The following is an 18,992-nucleotide window of genomic DNA, read 5'->3' on the forward strand; positions in this document are numbered from 1 at the left end:
TTCCTTCACCGTCTTTTCTCTGTGTCTCTCTCTGGCTATAGTTAGACCTGCTGATGGGAAGAAAGGTGAATCTCCACCTTCTTTTACTAGAAACAGCCTTCTAAAATGCTGTGTGTGTATGTGTGTGTGTTCAGGAGTCGCCCTGTGGTTGCTGAGGATGCTGGGGGTTTCTCAGGGGAACAGTTGCCATGGAAACGGGCACCGGTCAGTGTTGTGTTACCACAGCAGTACCGCAGGCAGGGGAGGTGGGAGGGGGAGGCGATGGGCCGGTGACCTCGGGGGACGAGGGAGGATGGAGGGAGGGGGGGGGGAGGGGGAACAGAGAGAGAGGGAGATAGAGCGAGGTTAAAGGGTCATTGAATTTGATCCGTGTGCTGCACAGCAGGACTGGAACAGACAGTAAGATGACTCCTGCTGGTCCTGGAAATCCTGGAATATCATGGGAGAGACAGGAATGTGTTGAATCCTCTGGAGAAGGCCTTTGAACTTGAAGCTGTTTGTGGGGGTGTGTTTTCTACAACACCAAATATGTTGTTTCCACACATTTTGAACCCAAAATCCAGCCTTTCTCTTCTTGTAAAACAGGGTATGGCAACCTTTTCTGCACTGTGACCCCCTGTTTTGTTCTCGAAATTGTCTTGACCCCCACTCTACCATCACATAAATACTGCAAGTCTGCTTTTGCCCTGAAGGTAACCAGCAGTAGCAGCAGTAACATGGCTTAAAGCTTTGGATTTGAAAGCTAAAAATGTCTGCAGTCCACGAAATCTATTCTTGTCCCAATGGAAAAAAAAAACATTTTGTTTGAATTCTTTTAATTTCTAAACTTGCTCTGTGCCAGAAAACAGCCTTGTCCCTGACAAGAACTCACTCATTTGAACATTTTAAAAATGTGTTAAAAGCCTTCAAAATCCAAAACCCACAGTACCTATGTGCTAGTATAATCATCTTTGATTTAAAATATTTTTTTATGTTTTTAATATATATTTTAATGAAAATGTTGACCCTTTAAAGTTGTGTCTGAAATTTCCATCAGATTTTTACAAAAACACGATATAAAAAATGTTAACTATACTCTAAGGACCCCTTTGAAGGTTCTAAATCGCCACAGTCCCCAAGGCTTTGATGGCTCTATTAAGAGGAAGATGACAAATGTTTTCCACCTATCATTAAGTTAAGTTTTTTTCACCATCAAACTTATCATTTTTAGTTTGTTCTCTGACTGTGCATTCACTCCTGAAGTTTGTCATCAGTGTTGTAGCCTCTACTGAAGGTTCCATCCATTGAATCCACACCAACTCTGACCTCCATCACAGCTTCATTGTTCTCAGAGGCAGCTGTCCTGTCAGCACCGCTGTACCTGAGGAGCTGAGAGGTCAGCAGTAGGACTAATTGTCTTCACCAGGTGGAGTAACATAAAAGAATTACAGGAAAAAAATTGTTTGCAAGCAGTCTCCAAGCCTTGAACATTGATCAATTTAATAATTATTATCTTTGCAAGCTGCAAGAATTCCTCTGTATGTCACGATTCTCAGTGTGCGGAGTTAAAGTGAGCTGTAGTGTGTGTTGTTGAGGCTGCAGAGCTATGCAGCACAAAATTCACAAAATGTACTTGCACAGCAGACAGTGTTGTAGGGGAGAAAATATGAGCAGAGACGGGAAAAGGAAATAATTTGAGTTTTCACTATAAAATAAGCGCACAATCGTTTTCATGATACAATACACAGTATGTGACATACTGTAGTGCTGACTGCTGTCCTTCACCTGGGATGGTGAGTGTAACATAAGTGGAGTGATGGGACTTATTCCACACTGTTGACACTGTCATCAAATAGCCTCTCTGTCTCTGTCCCTGTCTGTGTGTCTCTGTCTCTGTGCAGCAGCAGCAGAGTGGTTGGTGTTTGAAGGAAGACACCTGTATTTATCCATTAGCTTTTAGTGCAGAGGAAATGTCACTGAGTCAGTGAAGGAAACCCACTGTCACAGCATGGGGCTGACCAGACAACAACAACAACAGCACACACACACACACACACACACACACACACACACACACACACACACACACACACACACACACACACAGAGCCGTGGCCATGACCTTTCAGCTCCTGGAAGTGTTTAAAAGGCTTTAACACAAAGGAAACAGGGCCAGCTGGAGTTGTTAACCTGCACTCAGAGGGAGAAGGAGAGAAATAAAGTGTCCACTCCATCTTCATTGTTGCTGTGGTGTAATTAGCTGTTTTTACCTGAAAGGGACACTCCACCCCAAAATCAAAAATATGTATTTTAACCAGGCCAGTAGTGGTGTTCATCCCTTCAGCTGTGTTTTTTTTTTTTTTTTTTGGTCTAAGTTGCAAAGTTCTTTCTAGTCAGTTACACTAATTATTGATATTTCACTCATGTGCAATGCCAGTGGACATTGTACTAAATTATTAGAGTGAAAAACAGAGGGGACAAGCTTATAACTGTTAACAAAAGCAACGCTCTGGAGTCTAAACCACAGAACTGTAGAATAACATTAGGCTTCATGATTAAAGACCATCCAGTCAACACTTCTGTTCATATTTGCACACTCCTATTCTCACATTTACCCCCACTCAAGAAGCACATGTGCATGAGAAAAGAGCAAAACAGACACAGACGTTACCAACAGAGGTGACAGGCCATCATTCCTTCAGTCAAACGAGGCAAAAATTAGTGTGTCCACCTGGCTGACATGATTCTATCAATACTGATCAGAGCTAGAGCCAATAAATATGGAAATATGATATTCATTTTATTCTGTTAATTGGAAACCCAATAAAAACAGGTCCATCACCCGTTTTAGGACACTAAATTTGGGAAATGCTGCTCTTAAAGCTAAAGTGAAACTATTTCTTGGTGAACATCAGCCAGGAGCAGAGACATCTTGCAACCTGTGCTAGCTGGAGATGCTGCACAGCAGTACTAACAGACAATAAAACACGAGCGTGAAGCTTTAATCTTCGGCGTGGAAGACTTCCAGAGCTGCAGGGGGGGACAAAAGGGAGCAGGGAAGGCCCGGGAGAGAGCCTACGAGGCTGGGCAGGGAGAAAGAGTCAACCTGGGGGGGCTCTATACACACTTTACACTCTCATATTCACACACACTTGATTAAACAAAGTCCCCAGCATTGTTCGCCCTCACACACGCATGAACACACACAGTTTGAAGGGTCAAACTGTGTGCGTGTGTGAAGCAGCTGTTTCTTTGATCACTGAACAGCAGTCGCCATTTCCTCTCTCTCTCTCTCTCTCCCCTGTCTTTGGTTTGCTGTCTGCCTCGATCGCCCGGTCCTGTCAATGACCTGCTGCTGTTAAAGATCCGCCTCCTCCTCTTTTCTTCTCTCCTTCACTTTTCTTCTTGTCCTCTCATCTCCATCTCCTCACCTTCTTCTTTTTTGCATGTCTCTTCATCACTTGTCCTGCTCCTCCTTCTCTTCCTCTTCTTCGCTCTTCTTATTTTTCTTCAGTTTGTTTTGTTTATTCTTCATTTGATTTTCCCTCCTGTCCATCTTTCCTAACCCTTCCCTGTTTCCTTTCTTCCGTCTCTGCTGGGTGGATGGATTTTAGTTGAGTAAGTTGAGTAGTTTCTTCTTATATTCTTCTATACATCCGTCCTCAATATTGTGACCCAAAATAGGTCTCAGACCTGTTTTTATTGGGTTATCAATTAACAGAGTAGAATGCATACATATATCCTCCTAAATACTGACTGGGGCCTTTATTTGAAACAGGCTTATAATTGAGGTAAACATTTATAATTCCGTCAATTTGATAAGAGTAATTGCTCAAAATGGATCAGGAAACGCAGAATGAGAGACAGACGAAGTATTTCAGCATGTCAACCCTCAACCCTCATTAACCCCCACTCAATATGTTCTTATATAATAGATATCCTATATATAATTTTTAAATAATAAACAACAAAACATGTTGAGAATTTAAGATATAAAATGATGAAAATTGAATATGAAAGGAAACATGACAGAAACAGCAGACACTGAACATGTGGAAGTCTTGTCTCAGTAGAAGAATAAGAACAGCCATGACACATATCTGAAATATGTATGTAAATGCAAAAAAGTTTCCAAAAATAATTCAGTATTAAATGATAATACAAATGCTTTAAAGGAAGCTGACCAACTTCATCTTGAAGAACCATGAAAAAACTGTTTTGTTAATCATTTTAGCAATAATTCTTAAAATAAACAAGGCTGAACAATTCATTGAAATATTATTATTAAAATTGCAATATAGTGCAAATCCAAATCACAGGAGCTGCAGTCTTTTTTAATAAAGGCAAAATTTATGATAACATACCATTTAGGTATTTCATTGTCAATTTATCTGTCAGTTATTTTCTTGATAAAATGTCAGAAACTGGTGAAAAATGTCAGTCGTTGTTTCCCCAAAGTCCAAGATGACGTCCACAAACAAAAATTTTCAATTAACTGTCATAAATGAGTAAAGAAAGAAAAAATAGTCACACACAAAGACATCTGACCTTTTTTTTTCCTTAAAAACTGACTCAAATGGATTAATTTATAAACCAAATAGTTGATGGTAATAATTGATTAATTGTTGCAGCTGTAATTAAAAAAGCATTGTGGTGCTACATTCTTTTTGTGAGTACCATTCCCACTAAAATTGTGACTCATATTGCAAATGCAGTATCTGTAAAAATAATCACTGTTTTTTTTTTTTTTTGCCTACCATTCAGGCCTTAAGAAATCAAAATATTAAAAAAAAAAAACATGATCAGAATGAAAAAGAGACTGAAGCTGAGTGTCGAGTCGTCTGTGATCTAAAGAACTAGAAGTGTGTGTTTTAAACAGGAGGAGGGAGAGCAACAGACAGAGGATCCTGGAGGTTAACAAGGCATGCTGGGAGCTATGTGTCATGGCTGACATGACAAGCTTGACCTTGGAGCAGGGCAGAATGCCTACTCCTCCTCCTCCTCCTCCCCCTCTACTCCCCCTGTCATCCACCCCTCCTCCATCTCCCTCCCTCAGCTCCTGCATCCCTCTTTCTCATTCCCGCACCCAGAACAGTTGAGTTATAGGTCGGGCCTCTCTGTGTGTGTGTGTGTGTGTGTGTGTGTGTGTGTGTGTGTGTGTGTGTGTGTGTGTGCGCGTGCGCGCCTCCGTGCCTGCGTGATGAACCACCTTAAATAAAGGCTGCAGACCAGAATGAGCCGAATCTGCACAGTGGTTATTTTGAGGTTCATTTTTATAACTCTGACGTAACAGACATAATTTCTGAATATTGGCGCATTCTCATGACTTACATCAAGAGCCAGTGCAGGAGGTAGTGTGTCCTCTGTGAAGTGAGGGTGTGGAAGTCCCACCCTAATGCAGGGAAACAGAGTTTGTGTCCTGTTACAGACATACGATTAATGCTTGTTTAAAAAATAATCCACAAAAAGGATCATTCCTCTCCTAACTTTAACCTTTTTTTAACATATAGAATGTAGGGCCAGGCTCTTACCTATTTGCTTAGTGTATATTGTTGCATACAGTAACACAAAAATCCCCAAAACTGTACACACATATCTCTATCCAAAGAACACCTCAAACTTTAAACTTTCAACTTGAGTCAAGTAATTGCTCCCACTCAAACATTTTTGATAGTGAAGTACAAAGTATTCTTCTCAAAAATTTCTCAGAGTATTAGTCACTTTTTAAATGACTGTGATGATTGAATGTGAAAATCATTGTGTTTTAGGTCTACATCTGACAGTCTGCCATCATAAGAGTAGGCAGAATCATGTTAATTTCACTACAGGGGAGACTTGATGTTCTCAAAAAGTGTATGCATATATCAGTAAACAGCCATAATTAGTTGGAAAATAGCACCATATTGCATAACAGCGAAAATCCAATATTGTGCATACCTATAAATATATACATTATATTTTGTTTATATGTAAATTCCCATGTGATATATTGTGCTACTGTGTAACTCATTATAATTCTGTTTCTCTACATTGTTATTTACTGCTGCCACCTCTGTCTGTGCTGTATGGCCTCTGTTGCATATCTGTCGCTCTTCATGAGGTTCCCCTCTTTTTTTCTCTAAAGTGTTTTGTTCCACAGTGTTTCCTCAGAATCAAGGGTCAAAGATGTTGTTTGATATACAGATTGTAAAACCTTCTCAATCCAACTGGTTCTTCTTTTCTATTGTAGTGTTTTGCAGTGATACAGAACACTGTCGTCCGTCCTGTCAGTAAAACTCACGTGGACTGAAACTGAACTGAGCGTGAGGCAGAGTTTATGTAGAAACATCAACCCGTCTTTTTGTCCAATCACAGCAGAACATCAGTTATGTTTTAATTAAGTTCAATTAAGTTTTTATCACTTTAACGTTTGAGACGGATAATCAACAACCAGGCCGTGTATTGGCTTTCTCTCAGTGTGTCTGTGTGTGTGTGTGTGTGTGTGCATGTGTGTGATATAAAGCTGTACAGAGTCATTATGTTGAGCTGTCAGCAGTGTGTGTGAGCAGGTTAATTGGAACATGAAGCACAATGTTAACCCGGATTAATCAATGTAATTGCACACAGTGTAATTACAGTTTTTTTTTTTTTTATCGGTGTGTTCAGGGTCTCCTCGTGAACTCACGTGATGGTTGTATTATTATTATCTTTTTTCTTTTTTTAAATTTAAATGATACAATTTCTGAAATTAACTCTTTTTTTTGCTTGGTTTCTGTTGTTTTTCTTGCGCAGGGGAACACTGATGAGGGAGTGCGGATGTGTTTGTGTGTGTATGCATGTGTGTAATTCATTAATTCGTCTGTTTTCCCAGAGATTAGCCCAGTACAGGCTCTGTTACCTTTAGTCGCTTCATTCATTAGCGCAGCAACATTCATTAACCTAGCCGCTAATGAAAAGCCACTCTTAATTGGCAAAGGAGAGATAAGGGCTAAATGAAAACACTAAATATAGAGGGGGCAGCTGTGTGTGTGTGTGTGTGTGTGTGTGTGTGTGTGTGTGTGTGTCCATTAATTCTCTAGATAACGAGGTGGCCCAATAAACCTTTATTAGCTACTTAACCAGGACAGTTAGCCTGATAATAAGGATCAACACAGAAACCTGGTGTGATGAGCTCGCTAACAACACACACATACATGCATAATGGGGGTCATTGAAATACCACACACACATGTATATGTGTTCATGTACTTTTACTACACGTGTGCACACATGTATGTTAGTGCTGCTTGAAATGCCTCTACCACACTGTGCACATCTATGTTTCTATCTAGGTTTATATAATACTTCTATGGGTCTTACGCTTCAAACTGTGATGCTCTAGATACCTGTCTTGCATCAGTTTTGCATGTGCAGTGGTTTTCTCTAAACTGCATATGTTTTGTCAGTCAAAAAAGGGGTAAACATTGATTTTGGTTTCACAGAGGACACAATCCCTGGTCTGCTGGGTCAAAGTCCTATGTTTGAGGGTTGAAGTCCTGTCCTACTTAGTATAACTTAAATCTGTTACATAAGTTAATAAGAAGTCAATTTTGACATTTTGTTTCACGCAGGACACAAACTCCACCCTCTTGGGTGAAAGTCTTGTGTTTGTTTACCCAGTCATCCACCCCGCTCCTCCATACATGGACTTTCTCGCCTTTTATTCTGCAAAATCTGGAGCATAGACACACACAAACACACCCCTGCTGGTCCATCCATTCCGTGTAACAATACATGCTGATATATTGACCAAAATGTCTGTCTCTCTCTCTCTCTCTCTCCTCAGCTGGGACAACCACTGAGCCCTCCCCACCAGCCCCGCCTCCTCCTGAGGCTCAGCCAATAGAGACCAAGGCTCCTGAGGAGGAAATGGACGTCACGGATGATGACATCACAGCAGGTAGGGGCATAAAAGTCTCTTTGACTTAGTAGATTTTGAGTAAAGATGTTACAGGTTTAATATTCATTTTTTTCATTTAGAAATGTTGAGTTTCAAACTCATTTAGAAACTATCGGTGTTGGGCCGATTGGTGATGTAAGGACGTGTGATATCAGAACCGTCGCTGTGTCTAATCATGAGTTATTCTCTTAGAAGGTCAGTGTGGGGATGAATAGACATGGAGAAGGCATTTTTAAGGGAAATGGGTGACATGACCACGTGTTAGCTGAAAACTGCACTTGAAATTTCTTTTGTTCATGCTCCAGAGACTTATTGACTGTGGTTCAAACCTTCCTACCATCAATACTGACATATCAGGATCCTGGAAAGCTCGCTGTGCTCATGATAATTAAAATAAACCATTCTGTGGATGACAGGGATCAGGAGAGGTGGGGTTGACAGGAGGATATTCAACATCTTATCAAAGATCCAAAATGACTTAATCTTGCCTGAAAACAACGTCACATTTCACCTTAAAGTTAGTGTGAAATGTTTGAAGTGCGAAATGAAAGGATCTTATTCCCCTGTGACCTGTGGAGCCTCATCTGGTTTCATATAAGAAACATTAAAAACACATTTATCATTTATGTGCGGCTGAATTCAGGAGTCTTGCTCTGGTGATTCTGAATGTAGGTTAATCACAGTGTGTGTGTGAGTGTGTGTTTTCTAATCAGTGTCACACAGCCATGTGTAATGCCAGTGTACTGTGACCTGCACGGTGTTAAAAGCAGTTTGGTGTTTAGTGGGCACACATGCTCGCTCTCTCTCTCTCTCTCTCACTCACACACACACACACACACACACACACACACACACACACACACACACACACACACACTCACACCCAGTCACACTCACACACACACGATAAGGTGAGAAACATTTCTCCCCATGAAACGACTCACACCTGCAATACAGGTAGGAAACACACACACACACGCTTTTCCAGTCCATTTATCTTTTGTCACATTTCTCTGAAAGTTTAGCTGTGATGGACTCACAGACTCAGACAGACAGACAGACAGACACACAGAAAGGTCTAGTGATTTGTGGTATTTTCACCTCATCATTTGTTCGTTTTGAGTTGTTCCTTTTTCTTCCACCGCCTTTTTGTTTCCTTTGTTGTTCCCTACTTCCTCCTCTAGCAGCTGATCACCATCATCTCATTAACTATAATGGATTCAAAAATCACAGAAAAATAAAAGTGAATTAACTCATATGTCTAAAGGGAAATTTACATTCTCTCAGCAATCATATATTCTAGAAAAAAGCCTGCAAAAACACTGCTCTGTGTTTTCACCCTCTTTCCTTCCTCCTCCCTCCGTCCTCCTCTCAGACCAGTCAATATCGCAGATGTGTCTGACAATTTATCATTTCTCACAGCTCATTTTTCTCCTATTGACAGCAGTGTTTTTTCCATTCAGTCTCTGCAGTATTAAATCTGTTAGCAGACGCCTCAAACACAGTCAGAACCTGCTCTGCTGTGGAGGAAGAAACTCATCGAGTTTTCAAACTTTTCTGCTTTTTGTTTCACTGTCTCTCTTCCATCCATTCAATCCTTTCCCCCCTCCTGCCTCTGTCTCTTTTGTCAACTTTTCTTTTGTTAAATCCATCTTTCAGAATTGTGAATGCGGTTGTGCTATTTTAGTTTCAAACAGCTGCACGTGTAGTTTCTGATATTACGAAGCAGTTACAAAGCTGCCCTTTAGAGCTGCAATGATCAGTCAATTAAACAATTACTAACTGACTGTTAAATAAATCGCCAACTATTTTGATAATTGATTAATTGTTTTGAGCCATCTTTTAGGAAAAATGTCAAAATTCTCTGATTGGAGCTTCTCAAATGTGAATATTTTATGGTTTCTTTACTTGTCTATGACAGTGACTCTCGATTCTGTGATTCTGTGACTGAATGTCTTTGGGTTGTCAACAAAAGAAGACATTGATCAACATTTTTCATTATTTTCTGACAGTTTATGACTAAAACAACAAATGGATTAATTGAGAAAATAATAAACTGATTAATCAATATTGAGTTGCAGCCCTACTGCCCTTTAAAGCAATAGTTCTGATTTTTTGAGGTGGGACTTGTATGAGGTGCTTGCCGATAATCAGTGCATTACCTACAGTAGATGATGTTCAGTGTGGTCCCAGTTTGTAGAACTAGAGAGAAGTCCTGGCATGGAAGCTTAGCTTTGTACTGAGACTTGTTTGTTCGAACAGTCCAGCAAAAAAGACACACACACCATCACTGAGATCTTAAGAAAAGTAAAGTTTTAATTCAGTCTGGTCTTGCAATTTTCTGAACCAAACAGCTGATATGCAGTGTGATACAGTGCAACACAGGCAGGTGCTCTAATACATAGTAATAGCTACGGAAGTATACGGTTGAGAAAATGTACTTGTACTTTGGTACTGGCGGGGTCCGCCATTCCTTGAGGGCTTCACAGATAAACGATGCATGTAATCCAACATGACTTTAACTCATTGATATCAGCCTCACAGTTTACTGTTCACTCTCTTTGCAACATGGGAGCAGTGTGGAGGATTTAGTGGCATCTAGCAGTGAGGGTTCAGATTGTAACCAACTTGTCTCATCCTCCCCTTTCTCATATAAAATGTAAGAAAATGGTGAAAAATGCTTCCCAAAACCCAGAGATGATGTCCTCAGATTTCTTTTTTCTTTCGTCCACAACACAAAGATGTTAAGTTTACTGTCATAGAGGAGTAATGAAAGCAGAAAATAATGAAAACATACTTATATGATATTCCATTTCTTAAATATTCTGCCAATAGATCCCTCTAAATGTTACACACTGGACCTTTAAGTTAAAGAGCAGTCGAACTGTTGCTGATTCACATTAAAAGTGGTCAAACAAGGGGGAAGTTGTATTCTAAAGCAGCCTCAGTAGAAATAGTGTCAATGTCGGTCACCAACATCATTCCACAATGACCTGTTATAATACAGTAATAGTCAAAAGTTATATTGACCAAAGCAGGGCTTCAGCTGATCATTATTTTCATTATCTATTAATATATTGATTTTTTTTTGTTGTTGTTCAATTGTAAAGTATATGAAATATCAGAAAAAAGTGAAAAGTTCTGAGTGTTAGAGGCAAACATGTTGATTTTGTTAACAATCTCTAGAGATATTCAGGGTTGCAGTAACAGAGAAAAGCAGCAGCTTGTCACACTGGAGAAGCTGGAACAAGAAGGAAGGGAGCAAAACAGCAGGAAAAAAGAAGGGAGGGAAGGAAAAGTGGAGGGAAGAAGGAAGATGACAGGAGAAGGGGAAAATGGAAAGGAAGGAGGAGGCAGGAGGAAACAAAAGAGGAGGAGACAAGAAGAGGAGACAAAGGAAAAAAATGACAGAGATGTCGACACAGAATCACTTGGCTGGAGGCTGTTACCACGGCGATAGACTCATCACTTCAGTCTACTGTCTCCCCTGTTACACACACACACACACACACACACACACACACACACACACACACACACACACACACACACACACAGTTCAGGATGCGCAGGTGACAACAGTTGTTGCTCGGTGCCACAGCTGCAAAACCTCCCAGGCCAGAGCTCACACACACACACACACACAAACACACACACACACACACACACACGTAAAAACATAAAAACCTGTGTGTGTTGCTGTAATTATGTCCCTAGCAGTGTCAGGGGATGTCATTAGGATCCACAGCACCCCCACCCCCACCCCTGACACACACACACAAACACACACTCTCCCTCTCTCTCTCTCTGTCTCTCTCATTCACACACACACACACACACACACACACACACACACACACACACACACACACACATTTAGTTAATTGAATCTCTAATGGCATGACATTTTGATGTAAAAACATGTAGCCAAACAGAGTATACAGTAAATAATATATACAGTGAATACATGACAAACACTAATGATTCACTTTGAATGGAATGGAATAAGGAAAAAAAGTGGTATACTGATAACATGAGAATAAAACAAGAAATACTCAGAAACAACGTAGTACAGTTCAATTTTCTACCATGAATAGAGGTTAGATGTCAGGAAAAATTCATTATCTGGTATATAGTATTTTCATTCAAGTACAACTTTTTTATCATAAAAATATAAACATTCAACTTAGCATTATTGCTGTAATAAAAAATAAATTAATAAATGTAAGTGGTCCATCTATGGATGCTGAGAGCAACTGCTTTATTTCAGCTTGTGGTCCCAGTACAGGAACAGGAGACTGATGCACTCATTAAGGAGGAGGCTCAAGCTCTGCACCTGTGTGACACTGTTGCAGATGGTTGCATATATTTTCATGTTTGTATTTTTCATCCTATCAATCCATTTATTCCATCCATCCATTGTCTTGCTATTATCCAGAGTTGTTTTGCAGTGGCATCAGTCTAAGCAGGGTATCCCAGACATCCCTCTCCCCAGCAACGCTTTTCAGCTCCTCCTGGGGGATCTCGAGCCGTTCCTAGGCCAGATGAGATATGTAATCCCTGCAGAAGGTGTGGTGGTGTAAAGGGAGGTGTGCAGGAAGCATCCTTATTAGATGAATGAACCACCTCAGCTGGTTCTTTTCGATGTGAGGGAGCAGCGGTTCTACTCTGAACTCCCTTCAGAAGCCATAATTCTTATTTAGCTTTGAGTCAGAAGTGCTAAAGAGTTGACATATTATGGTCGAGACACATCTGAAATCAATATTATTTAATGAATTTGTCTAAAAATAGAATGTTTACCAGTGCCAAGCAGTATTCCCACCTTTTTTAAACCAGGAAGTGAGACAGGGGTACCTTAGGGTATAGCTAACCCTTTTTTATGCCGTTGACAGAAGTCTGGGACACAACTTTAAAGGGTCAACATGAGAAGGCATTGTTAGTTTCGGAGGCTTTTAAAAACATTTTTAATTTGTTTGAAGTTGTGAATTCTTGTCTGGGACAAGGCTGTTTTCTGGCACATGCAATGGACTTGGAGTGTTGATACGTTTTTTTTTTTTTAATCAGAGATTTTTACCCAAAAAAAATCCACAGTTTGTTGGCAAAATTTGCCAAAAATTGATTTTAATATTCGTCTGACAGCAGCTGCCCATGGTTGGTTATCTCTGACTGCTGGCTGTCACTGCTTCACCAAGAGGTGTTCAGTCTGTCTCTGCTCCTACTACTGTATGTAGCCATGAGGCCACGCCCCCTACACCCACCTCCCTCCTCAAGGATTTGCTCCTCCCCTCTGTTCTATCTTATCTATAGAATTTGGGTTTTGTTGTTTGGATTATTCTCCTGTCTTCTGGACCATTATTCAGGCTGTAACAACATTGTTAGAACATTGTGGTGTACTTTTCATTTTAACACAAAATATCTGCTTCTGCATTAAAACCTGATCATATCCATGTGGAACAGTATTGTGGTTCCACACAGAGAGAGTACTTCATCTCTCTCTCTGATGGAGGAGCTGACCCCGGGGAGGTCAAAGGTCCCTGCTGGACTCCCCCCCCTCCCTCACACACTGAAACACACACAAACACATTTTCTCCATGCTGCCACTCCTTTTGTCTCCTTCAGGATTCAGAGCCCTGCAGACACGACCAGCTTATTTGTGTAAAATTCAACTACAGATGGATAATTGCAGTAGTATTATTTTCTATTGGACGGTAGCTCCTCACCCTGCTTGTTGGCAGGAGGGAAGGTAAGCGCCCTTGCGGGGCGTCTACAGCAGCACAGATAGAGGTCAGAGGTCGAAGGTCGGGCTGACCTTCGCCTCTCGGTGTCATTAGCCCGGCTGTGATTTGGTTAGCTGAAACGCTAGCCTCCCCTGCTAATCTAATATCAGAGCCTGGAGGTCGTTTGGGTCAGATCACATTTCTGCTCACAACAGATTGAACTTATGGAGAGATAAATGGTCAGAGCCGCGACTGCGAGCGCTCTGATTGTTTCTGATGATTGTGTCTCTTGTGTTTGACGCAGTGAGGGACACAGCTGGTGTATGGGAATATTATTATATTACAGACAGACAGAAGAGTGAAGTTATTGTCCAAATGTTATTAATGTACAGGAATGTATTTCTGATGGCTCTGGTGCAGAAACAGCAACATCTAAGACATGGGATAATGTAGTATACTAGGTGACATTGTAGTATGGTATGATGCAGCATTGTATGCTACGTAGTAGTGTAGTAGGGCTGCACAATTAATCAAAATTTTATCGAAATCGAAATACGGCTTTTTATAATTTTCAAATTGCAGGAGGTGCAATATTTGTCAAAGGCAAAATGTGTGTCAAAAAAAACGTTTAAATGAATGAGATTCCACAGACTATTAGGTGAGACAGGTACATAGGAGAGAGGCAAGTATTAGAGTTGGGCGATATGTGAAAATGTTCCAAACGATCATTAGGTACGTTCGTGATTAACTGCGCCTCGCCTGGAGAGTAGACGAGATCAGGAGGCTGCAGCAGGAGGTGGAGACAAAAAGCTGCAGTCAAGTCGGACAGTTTTCAACAGACTTACGAGAGAATAGAGGAGGAGACACGAACATCCTGTTAGATCACCTGTAGGTTACCTGTAGTCTGCAGACCATGCTCATAGCTGAAGAAATAAAGTGCGTTCTTGATCGCTGATTGACATTAAAATAGAAGAGATCCTCCTTTTGACGCATGTGACATCTGTTCTTTTATCTGCCTTGTAAAGCACTAAACTGTTCTTTTGATAAGTCATATATATATAACCTTTATTATTATCAGACACAAAATATCTGCTTGCTGACAGATTAAAACTTCATTGCACAACAGAAGACTGATATATCCAGCATTAAATATTACAATTACTCAGAAAATTAGTATTTTATACAACACATGGTGTTTGTTGTCAAAATTAAGAGCCAATCAGAGCCTGTCAGCTTGTCGATCAGGTGACAGCCGGGCGTTTGCAGTCGGTGGAGAGCAGCTGCGGCGCCTGGCTCTACAAACTGTGGCCGCCTCGATCTCGTGAGGTTATGGTTGCCTATGTGTGCATGACGTCAGAACAAGTCGGGATCAAGTCGGACACAAATCTAACCAGCATGCACTGTGCGGCGATCACCGCTGATCGATTCTGCGCAGGCCTGGCTCATCTCGAACGCACCTATTGTCAGCCCATCCATCGGCGATTGGTGATATCATCGTCCCCCTCCCATCTCCTCCCGTCCTCTCGGGTCTCAGCTGGGAGACGTGCACAAGTGGTGAATTCAGTATGTTACACAAAATAGACAAAATAAACTCACGAACTGTCTATAAATTACATGTTCTCACAATTATTTTCCATTTTAAACGGAGAAATACAACCATACACATTCTGAATTTTAGTTTCTTTCTTTTACTGAACTAAGACGACCTTAATTGGCTCATTAACGCCTTAATTCAAACTCAACAGAAAAGCTTGTAAAACTCATCAGAACTGTCTTTGTTAGTCTGTCCACTCTTCCAGCAATCACCAACTCTGGTTTGGTCAAAATAAGTCCTCACTTTACAGCGTGGAAAGAGTTTAAAGAGTCTGACTCCGCAGGCTGTTTTCCTCTCACTCGTCACTCAGCTCAGCTCACTCATGGTCGGCTGAGTGGGTGTGTACCGTGCCGCTGGATGAGAGCGCGGTACAGAGCAGACGCTGTCACTCTGCAGACTACATTAGCAGAATAAAATGACAAATATCATCCTAAAAAATCGTCCAAAAAAAGCAATCGGCGATTGGTTCAGCCCACCGTTGACAGACAATATATTCGTTCAGTCGCCCAACCCTAGCAAGTAGACCAAAAAGTTGCAAAAGGACTCCTGCACACTGTCTGACTTGCAATCTAACATTTATTTGCGTTGTTTCAGTCGTAGACCTTCACCAGACAAACCTGATGAAGGTCTAGTACCAAAACCTTGTGAAATAAATGCTGGATTGCACGTCAGAGTTAGTTAGTTATTGGGACTTAATTATATTGGGTCGGGTTACAAGTTGATAGATCACCAATAAAGTGAATGTATATAATCAATAATGTCCATTCATTAATTGGTCCTGAACTGGAAAGCAACTACAAGAAAAGAAACAAAGACAAGAACAACAAAAACTTCTGCCAGTCACATTTTAATATTGTGTTTTTGTTTTGCTTTAATCAAGATTTAGTCATTTATTTAATAACTTTCATTTCAGAGCCTGTACTTTTTCACCTTTACTTCACTAAAGAAGTTGAATTAATACTTCTACTTTTACACAAGTATCTGTACTTCTACCTGAGTACAGAATGTGTGTACTTATGCCACCTCTACTATTCATTCATATACAGATCATTTGTGTTGAAAACCTGTGAAACACTCAGTATGGTATTGAACCACAGAAAAAAGACACACACTCATTCGCTGCTTTAGTAGCTTTAATAATATCGATAACATATTGATAATAATATGACACACATTCTCTTCCTCTCTCATGCACTCACACACGTACACACCTGTCTTATGGTTGAGTGGACGGTGTGATAATGTGCACATGAAGGGGGGATGGGCAGAGTGTGTGTGATCGTGTGTGTGTGTGTCAGGGTTTATGAATGTGTCACAAAGATAAAGCACTGGCCTTGGGCTTGTGTGTGTGATGTGTGTGTGTGTGTGATGTGTGTGTGTGTTAGTCTGCTCACGGTTTGAACACAGGTGTAGATGGAGAGTCGTGGAGACAGAAACGACTGGTTTACTGACCACTGGATTTCTGGGTCACTGTCTGGATGCCTGACTGGCTGTTTGATTACTGACTGACTTAATTTCAGCCTGATTGGCTGTTTGACTGAAGGACCAAGACTGCTGACTTACCGACTGATGTTTTTGCTAACTGGTTTAAAAACGAGGTGATTGGTTGGTTAACTATCTCAGCTCCCAGTTAAAAGCCTATCACAGACAGCCATTCACAGCGTGATGGTTTGACTGCTAAAGTTTTTGTATTATTAGATTTTTAGGGGCTGTCAGCTCAGTCCTGTACCTGGAAAGTTATGTTAAATAAAAACGTCATTTAGGTCACACAAAGATTCACACATTATACTCCTCGCACACTCTTATATCTCAGAAAATTAAGTCAAAGCTAAAAAAAATCAATGCATAAGCAAGAACTGTTTTAAATTCCAAGAAAATGTAAATGCTTGCATATATCCATTTGTGAAGAAACACATTACAGAAAAATAGTTCCTTCAATTTCAAGGTCAGAAAAACTGCTGGAGAGCAGCATGCTCTGGTCACTGCCATGAAAGTAGGGCCCCGTCTATGTGAAATTTTATATTTTAAGTAAACTACCAACCACCATCAGTTTCACTTTCTTCCTCACAACTGTATTTACATTTTTCTGTCCATTTCATTCAGATTCACTTTTCTTTCTTTCTGTTTCCTCTGTTTTACTGTCAGCAGTGATCCACTTCAGGAAAACACTGAATTCTGACGTTCTCAGATACTTTTTCACTGCAGAGATCTGCCTGTTGAGTCTAATCCAGTTGGATTAGACAGTCAGACTTCTTGAATTAATCTTCACTTCAGACTCAAGACAACAAACTATAAATTTGTCATCAAGCTTTGTTTTTATTTCATTGTTTGTTTGTTTTGTTTTTTTAATATTTCATGGCATTTGTATATGAAAAATGGCTCCTATCCTCTTTAGCAATCTGATACACAACAAGATATAATATGATTATAATTATTTAAAGTAGTAAAGTAGAGAAGTTCTGTCAAAGATCGGAAAAGTCTGATTAAATATTGAAGTAAAAACTTATTTTTTTTTTTTTTTTTTTTACAATTCTGAAAGTTTTGCCTTGGCAGATTTGGCATCTTCGCCCAGAACCATTTGTCTAATATTGTAACATTCTGAAGGTCCCCCTCATGTTGTCAAAACAGCTCTGACCCATTGATGCATGGACTCAACAAAAAGACTGAAGACGTTAGCGGCAGATCCTTTACGTCCTGTAACTTGTGAACTGGGGCCTCCGTGGATCAGACTTGTTCTTCCAGCACATCCCGCAGTTGCTCGATCAGGAATTTAGTGGCCAAGCCAACACCTCGTCACTGCAAGGCCACCGTCCACCACTGCTCCATGGTCTAGTTCTGATGCCCAAGCATCCATTGTGGGAGGTCTTGGCAGTGGACAGGGGTCAGCATGGACACTGTGATGACACCTTCCTATCATAGCCAGGATTAACTTTTTCAGCAGTTTGTGCTACAGGAGCTCTGCTGTGGGATGAGATCGATTAGGCCTCACTCCCAAGGAGCCTCAATCAAACTTGGGCACCCATGACCCTGTTGCTGGTTCACCACTTGTCCTTCTTTGGACCACTTTTGATAGGAACAAACCACTGCATACTGGGAACACCCACAAGACCTGCCATTTCAGAGATGTTCTGACTCAGTCATCTAGCCGTTACAGTTCGGCTCTTGTCAAAGTCACTCAGATCCTTACGTTGCCCATTTTTCCTGCTTCCAACACATCAAATCACAGAACTGACTGTTCACCTGCTGCCTAATATATCCCACCACTTGACAGATGCCATTATAGCGAGATGATCAATGTTATTAACTTAACCTTTCCAGAGGTTTAATACTGTGACTGATGCAACTTCTAATGAGTCTTTTCAATGCAACAACTTAATCGACAGAAAGTTGTTTACTTTTTAAAGTGGACAGTGCAGTGTAATGCAGCATGTCTTTGGACTGTGGGAGGAAGCCGGAACACCCAGAGAGAACCCACACAAACATGAGGACAACATGCAAACTCCTCACAGAAAGGCCCTGCCTGCCACTCAAAAAGATATTGATATATAGATTTGCCTTGATATAGTATTATAGATTCTCTTTTTATGATCTGTAAATCTAGATGAGGCTGTTGACAGTGTTTTAACTGTGGTTTAAACCTCCAGCTATAGTGAGGTAAGATCAGGAACTGCAAACTTTATGCAAACATAAAATCATAATCTGAACAATGAATGAAGAGACAGTAAAAAGTTGAACAGTAGCATGACAGAATACATTTAATACACTGAAGATGTTTTAGGTAAAA

General features: G+C 40.6%; 1 protein-coding gene across 4 annotated transcripts in view; it reads left to right on the forward strand.

Annotated features, from left to right (window-relative positions):
* wdr7 (WD repeat domain 7) overlaps positions 1-18,992 on the forward strand; it is a 134,586-nt gene that overhangs the window by 60,157 nt on the left and 55,437 nt on the right. For all 4 annotated transcript variants that reach the window (XR_014772664.1, XM_084746563.1, XM_084746561.1 and 1 more), the window contains one exon: positions 7,784-7,897. Coding sequence is in view for 3 of the 4 variants with exons in the window: in XM_084746563.1 (XP_084602689.1) it covers positions 7,784-7,897 (114 nt within the window). In the remaining variant the exon portion in view is untranslated. The remainder of the gene's footprint in view (positions 1-7,783; positions 7,898-18,992) is intronic.

This window comes from Lutjanus erythropterus, chromosome 20 (genome assembly GCF_056507025.1).
Source record: "Lutjanus erythropterus isolate fLutEry1 chromosome 20, fLutEry1.hap2, whole genome shotgun sequence".
In the NCBI taxonomy this organism is placed as follows: Eukaryota; Metazoa; Chordata; class Actinopteri; order Lutjaniformes; family Lutjanidae; genus Lutjanus; species Lutjanus erythropterus.